The sequence below is a fragment of the Mesoplodon mirus genome (assembly GCF_964341445.2).
Source record: "Mesoplodon mirus genome assembly, chromosome: 11".
In the NCBI taxonomy this organism is placed as follows: Eukaryota; Metazoa; Chordata; class Mammalia; order Artiodactyla; family Ziphiidae; genus Mesoplodon; species Mesoplodon mirus.
In genome coordinates, this window is record NC_138987.1 from 37,744,257 (window position 1) to 37,753,578 (window position 9,322).

Here is a 9,322-nt window from a genome sequence, read left to right on the forward strand (position 1 = left end):
CAGCTATTAATATTCTGATATATATCCTTATAGCCATTTTTTTGGATTATATGGATAAAGGGTAAACATTTTCCCACATCTTTAAATAACCTTATGACTACATTAGTACCAATTATATGAATATATCATAAGTTATTTAACCAATACTCTATTGCTAAAGTATTGGTTGTTTCTGTTTGTTTCTGTTTTTTCTATCATAAAGAATACTGCTGGGGATATATGTATACATATAGCTGATTCACTTTGTTATACAGAAGAAACTAACACGAAATTGAAAAGCAATTATACTCCAATAAAGATGTTAAAAAAATACTGCTATGAGCATCCTTATACACACACACACACACACACACACACACACACACATATATATACCTTTGAAAATATCTTTAGAACAAATTTCCAGAAGTACTTCAAGATTAAAGAAGAAAGATATTTTTTAAAAATTTATGAGTTGCCAAATATCAAGAAAGTTGTGGCAAGTTGTTAGAATATCCAGGAAGAAATAAAAACTATCTGCACCTAATAGTATTCAAAGACCAACAAAAAAACCCAAAAACAACCACAATAACATCAAAAAACATACAGCATTTATTATGTACCAGGAACTGTTATAAGCATTTTACATACATTAAGTTATTTAATACTTACAACTTCTTGGGGTTGGTATTGATATTACTACCTTTTTTTTTTTTTAACAGACGAACCAACAGGCACAGAGAGGTTAAGTAATTTGCCCAAGGTCACAGAGCTGGTAGTAGTGGCAGAGCTAAGAAACCTGGGTTCCAAAGTCTATGCTCTTGAACACTATACCCCTATTCTTCTCAACCTTTTTGACACCAGGACTCCTTTGCCCTCTTATAGTTACTGATAATTTCAAAGAGCTTTTGTTTATATGATGATATCTATTACTACTTATCATATAAGAAATTAAAACTGAAAGCATTTAAAATATCTATTATTTCTTTAAAAATAGCAATAAACCCACTATATGTTAACATATATATTTTTATGAAAAAATATAATTATTTTCCAAAAAAAAAGCAAAAAGAGTGCCACTTTACCATTTTTGCAAATCTCTTTAACATACAACTTACTAAGACAGCTGAATTTTCCTTTTTTTTCTTTTTTTTTTTATTAGTTTCTGCTTTATAACAAAGTGAATCCGTCATACATATACATCTGTTCCCACATCCCTTCCCTCTTGCGTCTCCCTCCCTCCCACGACAGCTGGATTTTCATACATGATACTGCATTCAATCTGTTGACATATCATACCAGCATGTAGCTCTGGAAAACTACACAGTACACCCATGAGTGGACAATAGTAAAAAAAGGCAAATAACACCTCAGTATAAATAAATAAAGAGCTTCCATCTCACATCCACTGGAAAGGTCTCAGGGATGCCCAGAGGTCCCCAGACCACACCTTGAAAACCACTGCACTAGTTACTGCAGTGCATGCTACACAGAACAGTTGAGAGGCATGTCCTCAGGAACATACCTGCCTAAAACACATCCCAAAGTTTTTGGTAAATCATTTACTCAAGAATTATTATTAAGTGCATACTATGCATCAGGTACCCTTACAGGCACTGGAAACACAGCACAAAAACAAAAGAGAAAAATCCCCTACTTTGAGGTATTTATTTTCTTGTAGGGAAAGACAGCAGTAACCAATAAACAAATAAATCACATATAGTCAGTCCTGCATATGCACAGGCTCTGCATCCACTGATTCAACCAAACACAGATTGATAATATTTGGGGGAAAAAAAAATTCCAGAAAGTTCCAAAAAGCAAAACTTTAATTTGCTGCGCAGGCAACTATTTACACAACATTTACATTGTATTAGGTATTATAAGTAAACTAGAGATGATTCAAAATATATGGGAGGATGTGCATAGGTTATATACAAATACTACACCATTTTATAAAAGGGACTTGAGCATCCATGAATTTTGGTATTGGGGGTGGGGAGTGGGCTGGAACCAAGTCGTCCCTTGGTTTCCCCACAGAAACCAAGGGACGACTGTATTCTGTCAGATGGTAAGTGGTATGAAGAAAAATAAAAGCAGAATTTTTAAAAACAGGATGGTCAGAGAAGGCCTAACTGAGAAAGTGACACTGGAACAAAGATCTGAAGGAGGTGAGGGAGCAGGCCATGAGGCTACCCAGCAAAGAGTGCTCGAGCAGAAAGAATGCCAAGTAGGAAAGCCCTGAAACGGAGCACAGCCTAAGGTGTGCAGGGTCAGCTGAGAGGCCAGCACGGCTGGGACAGAATGAGAAAGGAGAGAGGAGGAGGAGTGTAGTCTGAGAGTTACAGGGCTGGGGCCTTGTAAGGACTTGGGCTTTTTCTGTGAATAAGAACCAGTGGCAGGTTCTCAGTGAGGAGGGATACGATCTGACTTTTCATTCTAAATGGAACATATAAGTAAGTAGTGTTTCAAGTAAAAAACCTAAATTTAAACATATATTCCATCTCTTACTGTGTGTCTCGAAGCCTCTCTAAGCCTCAGTTTCCTACCCTACAAAATGTGAAGGTACAGATACCTTAAAATTGTTGGGAAGATCAAATAAGATAATATACATAAAAACACTTTAGAAGTATGATACACTATAAAAATTCCACTACTGAGTTTATTTTCACTATGTAATTGCCACAGGTACCTCTTTTCTAGGCCCTCTGTACTCTCACTAGACTGCTGCCACCACCCCATTTATGTGGGTGCCGTGAGATTAAGGATGCCCTAGACCCCTAACAACATGAGCTCAGCCTGATACTGCCCTTTAGCTTGTTGAGAGCAAGGCAGAGAACGTTGTTTTTTGTTGTTGATGGCAAAGCGGGAGGTTTTTATTTTTTCCCCCCTTGTTATTATAAAGAAAATCCTTTCAAAAATAATGCATGTGGTAATCATAAAAGTGAAGTTCCAAAAGAAACAAGACTGTATGAGACTCATCTTTATTTAATTTGGCACTGTTTTAATAAAGCTAAAACTGTGGTTCATGGTCTTGACAGCTTGCCTCATCCAAAAGGAAACAAAAGGGAAGAAAAAAAGATAGAGACAGACAGACAAATTCAAATTCCTTTGATCTGGGTCTTAACTCTAAGGGGACCCCAGATAAATTAATAAGTCAGAGAAAGGGCAGTAAGATGCAATCCAGAATACTGATGACAACATCTGTTTGTCTGCCTACCTGTCTTCTGAGATCATCATCAAGGTATGAGATCAGCACTCAGGCCAGAGAAGGCAAGGCAAGATGGAGGTCCACCAGGGAACCAGGGAACCACAGGGCCTGTAGCATCTGACTCCACTTCCCAGGGGCAGGAGGTAGACACCCAGGCACTGGTTTTTATCTCTACCTCTTAAGATGTGAGTCACTCTGAGTAGTGGGAGAAACCTGCAAGGAAAAACCCAAAGAAACCAAGATCTCTGGGGGAAATTATAAACAATCTCATACATCAAAGGTCTCTTATGGTTTCTTTGTTAAGTATGTTATAGCAGAAAGAGCACTGTCATGGGAGTAAGGAAATGAATTCTCCTTCCATCTCTTCCACTAATTAATCATGTGACTTCAGGAAATTAACTAACCTCAAAGGGCCAAATTCCTCATCTTAAATAAAGGAGAGGACAAGAAAATACCTAAGGTTTCCTTCAAGCTCTAAAATTTCTTGAACATAAACAAAAACATATTTTTAAAAGCCCACATTAATATTTAGAGTATTAGTAGATCCAAAAGGTAGTTATTGCTGAAGGTTCTGGAGTTTTTCACTAGCGCTATAGACCCCTGAGTGATGTGAACCCAAACAGGGGGCCCTTCCTTAAAGAATTAATGTATCACCTAAAAGGGCAAAAGTTGTCTGCCCGCCATCTTCCTTTAACTTTATTTTTATGAATTACTCCTCCTCTCTCTCTAACCCACACTATTATAAAATATACAGGTCAGAGGCAAACTGTAATGATTAGGGAACCAGAAGTTAAATAAATATGCAAGAATTAAGTATACAGACATCAAGGAATGAGAGAGTAAATGGACCAAGGAAACACTTTTATATGGTAGCATGTATGGGGTACACACATAAAAAATTTTAAAGGTATACACAGTTAAAAGCAAACTAACAAAGCAGTTTTCTAAGGGACAAATCGAAGAGGGTAATTAGAGGACTTTAGTGTACACTGTGCTGCATTTCTCAGGTTGGATAATGTGTCCATGGGCTTGTGTGTTCTATATACTGTTGTAATATGTACTCTACATGTTCTTTCACAATTATGGGGTATCCCATAATCATAATAAATTTAAAAGAGAACTCCATTCTTTTGTGGAACAAAAAGTCTCTTCTGTCCCAATCCCCCAGCTCTCCATCCCTTCTCCCTAAGGCAGTCACTGTTGCCAGTTTCTTAGTCCTTCCAAAGATATCCTATACAAGACAAGAGTGGGGAGGGGGGGTGTAGGGTGCAGATGGAGTCTGTGTGTGTGCATGGGTGGGTGGGTGTGCAGAGATATGCACACAAGAGAGACAGAAAAAACAAACCGACTCCCTAACCGTGCCTCATCCAGATTAGGTGTGTATCCTGTGACCAAACATACCTAGGAAACTGCTTCAATCCTTTTCTCTACAAAGGAACTATGATCCACCGTTGTACAGTTATAAACTAGTAAGAAGACTGCACTGGCTGGATGCAGGGACAGGGCCTGCCTGGTCAAAGCCTTACATATTAGCTGTCAAGGGCTGAGCCCTGGCATTCCTTGTTTCTAAAACATACCAGAGTCAGTGCTGTGCCCCAATACTCCCTTGGTCTTAGCTTCAGAAATCCCATATGTCCATCTCAGATAATTAGTTTTCTAATCACAATGATCTAGATAGGTTTCCATAGGGGTGACAGGTGCTTTAATCCTCTGTGACTTGATCAGAACACCTGGATTTAGCAGTACACATGGCAGGAAGACAATGCACACTGCACATCCTGAGATGCGGAAGAACTTCAGTTTTGAAAGCTGTGCTTTCAACAGCACATGCTTAGGGCAAGGCCTGGCTAAGATACAGGATGATAGTTAGAGGATTCATGTCTTAATACAACAACAGATCTTAAAATACTTTCATAAAATCTTGATTTAGGACGCTTATGCCAATTTATTAGGGTAAGTATGCCAAACCAGATTTCTTCATTCATTAAAAAAATAAAATACATGGGGCTTCCCTGGTGGCGCAGTGGTTAAGAATCTGCCTGCCAATGAAGGGACACGGGTTCGAGCCCTGGTCCAGGAAGATCCCACATGCCACAGAGCAACTAAGCCCGTGCGTCACAACTACTGAGCCTGCGCTCTAGAGCCTGCGAGCCACAACTACTGAGCCCACGTGCCACAACTACTGAAGCCCGCGCACCTAGAGCCCGTGCTCCCCAAGAGAAGCCACCGCAATGAGAAGCCCACGCACTGCAACGAAGAGTAGCCCCCACTCGCTGCAACTAAAGGAAGCCCATGTACAGCAACAAAGACCCAATGCAGACATACATACATAAAAAGAAAATACATACTGAGTGTCTACCACGTGCCAATGTCAGGAGCCAATATATGGATGAATATATAGCCTTTGAGAAGCTAATAATCTAATTAGGAAGACATGAAAAATGATAATTAGTCTACATTGTAAAGGTGGTGCAGGAACAGAGAGAAGGAAGGGCTGACCCTATCGAGAGAGGTTTCACAGAAAGGCAGCATCTGTACTGGATCTCAAAGGGTCAGAAGGAGACGACCAGCAGTGAGGAGGATGAAAGTCTCCTCATGCAAGTATGCCTCACCAAAAATCTCCAAGCTTCAAATACTAAATGAAAACACAATGTATCCTGGAACTTTGCTGTAACATTCAGTATCTTGAAGTTTAATTTAGGGTGAAAACTTTGTATCTTGAATCTTGTCAAAGGAGTTTCATTACTTTAAACATTTCATTAAATAGTAGTTTCACCTATAAAGCATATATTCATGGAAATCCAAATACTTTATTGCTGGAAAACCTACAGCTCACATAGTCTAAATGTCTTGACTTTATAGAAAGAATGATAGGCTTCTTTTTTTTATTAAAGCTTCATAAGAGATGCTTTTTCATTTCCTATCATAGATACACCTATTATTTACTATTACAATCCAGTATAATGGTTACAGTTTCAGGAGAAAACAGTAACAATTTTACAAAGCAACACAGTACTAAGGTTTTTGAACATTTAGGAACCACAAGTACTAGAGCAATCGGTTTGCTATTACTCCTTTCTATACCCACTTTCCTTACTTTTATGAACATATGCAAAAGAAAAAGGTCCACATACATGCTATTCTCTGCAGACCTTTCATTCTACCTGTATCCAATACCCCTGTCAATTTCTTCCATACTTGTCTTACATACTATTATCCTTTAAAAGTTTTATGAAGTAGCTGGTCCAACAGATGGGTGGCTAGCCCTACCCGACATATGTCACAGGAAAAACAGCTCTTAGGCAAGACAAGAAAATATTAAGTAAGTCCCTTTCCCTTATCCAGCTAGGAACAGTGAGACCCCAGCTCAGAGAAAAGCAACCTTTTAACCTTTATTAAGAAAAGTTACTGGACTGAGATTATCTGTAAGTAACAAGATGATCAAAGAAGGGAGAGAGAGTCCAAATGCTAACTTCTACTTCCTAAAATAAAATATGTACTTGCCCACATACAGCAGAGAACCAGGATACAGAACAGGGAAAAAAAAAAAATCTGAGTCATTTTAACTGGGAACTATTTCATCAAAGACAGATGGGAAACATTCAGATAAGCATACTATCTTGTTTAGAACACAAAGCTCAAAAGATCTGTGGGAGGAAAAGGAAAGGAACCTGGAATGCAGAGCATACATGAACAGAAAGACTCAACTAATAAATGACTCATCATGATCTTATTTGTAAAACCAGAAAAAAACAGAACAGTAGCAATATCTTTCCTTTTTGTCCATACCCTGTCCATAAAGTGTAATGTGAGAGCATCTGATTGTGTCTTCAGATGGATATCTGTGTCTTTCAACATACTATCTAAGCGCTCCCTGAGGAGAACAGTGAGACCAGTTCTGCCTGAGACAGTATCTGCCAGCACCAAGGAGTCTAATTTTCCTGTGAGTGAAGGCCAGTGGATGGGAAGAGGTCCCCAAATGCCACTTGTATGAATCTTTCAAGATATTCTCTGGAACAGGAAAACACTACAGACTACATTTTAGTAGAAGTCTAAAAATAACAAAAGAACATTCCCTATTTTTAGATATCTAACTTACAAGTTTAAGAACACTAAAAGAAATCATTAAAAACAAACTGGGAATTTTTTAATGTTTTAAAAGATAACTTTTAAATTGGGAAAACTGTTTTTAAGAGATAGAATTTCAAAAATCCTGCATTCCTTCTGTTGACTGGCTGCCTCCTTGCTCAAACTTCCTCATCTCCAAAACTTAAGAGTCCCAATCCTACATGTTATCAAGAGCATTTCCAAAGAACCAAAAGATGATACAAATAAAAGATTTACCACAAAAGAGAAGAACAGCTAAGGAAAAATTTTAAGGCACGCTTTCACAAAGAGTCATTTAAAGAAGAGTGTAGATTAGTGATTAAAGACAGTACTGTATAAAACAGCAAAAGCAATTTAATTATCCCTCATTAAAAGCAGCACCACGGACAATAACAAAGTACTTGATTAAAGAAGACAAGTAGTTTTTTCTCACATGTTTCCTCACTAAACAATCTTAAGATCGGTAAGCATCTAATTCAAAGCTATGTCTGAAGATCTAGAATTTGCAATCAGGAAAAAATAATTAATATTTTTTACAATAAAAACCTGAAAATGCAGTACATTTACTGGACAATTTATATTTACCCTCCCTCTATCTTCCTCTCCATCTCCATCCAACCCTAGTACAAATATGCCCAATGTTTTTTAAGAAAACTATGGCAAATAGGATTTGCAGGCAATACGGGAATTACCGGACTGTACAGCCATCATTAACATCTCAGGTTCCAGTAGCGTCATGACAGGTTCTTCTCAGAAACAAGAGCCCACAAATGTAATGAAAAAACCTCAAAGTCGCAGAAGAAAGATGTTGTATTCGGAGGCTACTGAAGCTTTCATAAATTCAGTCTCATGCCTTATGCTCAAATCAGACTGTGAGAACTCATTCCCCTTCTGAGTGCAGTTACCAATTTATCCACCCTTCACACAAGTCAAGATGGCACTGAGTTGATTTACTGCCGACAGGAAACCAAAAAGCACTCAAGTTAAGACATATGAAGTGTGGTTAGAACAGTGAGTGAGCTCCTCCCCTTGCTACTCGTCTCTGGGGGGAGGAGAGAGACGGACAGAAAGACCTTCAGAAAAGAAATCAACTGCTTTTTTCCCCCTCTCTTTTCAAGCAGAGAAGACGAGTGTTTTGTTCAAATCCTTAGTATGAGGGGCTCGGCTGCTAATGCAGTTTAGAGCAACAGACAAAACATAATCCAAACAGCTCAATCCTGTGAAAGACACAGCCCAATTACTGACCCGTTAATGGGAGGTGGGATGGGATCAGGCATATATAAACACATACACACAAATAAATATGTGCGGTGAGTTAGTTTTCTGAAAAAGCGTTCTAACGGCTTTTTCATCTGTGGTACTTACAGATAACAGGCTAAGGAAGTTGAATGTTTAACTACAGAAGCACAGATATTTTCTCCACTCCTTCTCCAATTAAAATATCTGTTTTAAAAAGTCATCTGAATACATTCCGGAGCTAAAATCTGTCTTTCAGATCTGCCAAACCCCTAAAAGAGCTCCTTACTTGTGCCTGTGTAAGACACGGGATCTGTGAATAGACAGCTTACTGATGTTATTAACTTTTCTAAAATGCTTTACGATCTTGCTGGACATTTGGAACACATAAGAAGACAGTTATAGAAATAAGAATTTCCCTTTCCTCATAAAGAAACTTCAATCCTTTTTCCACTAGCACAGAGCAGGATCTTCTGAATAAAAACGAACATGGACATTTTAATCTTTCATCGCAAAAACAAAAAGAAACTAAAATCTTTTCAAATTATAGCAAGTTCCATTTATCCAAAATTAAAAACTCATTTCTTCCCTTCACAGTACTTTTTACTGATATTCATAATAAGGATATTAAGATGCCGTTCAGCATATCTGATTGACTTTCTTTTTTTGTGGGGGGGCTACATTGGGTCTTCGTTGCTGTGCGCAGGCTTTTCTCTAGTTGCAGTGAGCGGGGGCTACTCTTCGTTGCAGTACGCGGGTTTCTCATTGCAGTGGCTTCTCTTGTTGTGG

General features: G+C 38.3%; 1 protein-coding gene across 4 annotated transcripts in view; it reads right to left on the minus strand.

Moving 5' to 3' along the window:
- Positions 1 to 8,538, minus strand: part of MRTFA (myocardin related transcription factor A) — a 107,165-nt gene extending 98,627 nt beyond the window's left edge. For 2 of the 4 annotated variants that reach the window (XM_082636376.1, XM_082636375.1), the window contains exon 1: positions 7,990 to 8,538. In XM_082636376.1, coding sequence (XP_082492502.1) covers positions 7,990 to 8,035 — 46 coding nt within the window. In that variant the 5' untranslated portion in view covers positions 8,036 to 8,538. The remainder of the gene's footprint in view (positions 1 to 7,989) is intronic. The other 2 variants (XM_082636374.1, XM_082636377.1) reach the window with 2 other exon arrangements.
- Positions 8,539 to 9,322: the final 784 nt, after the last annotated feature.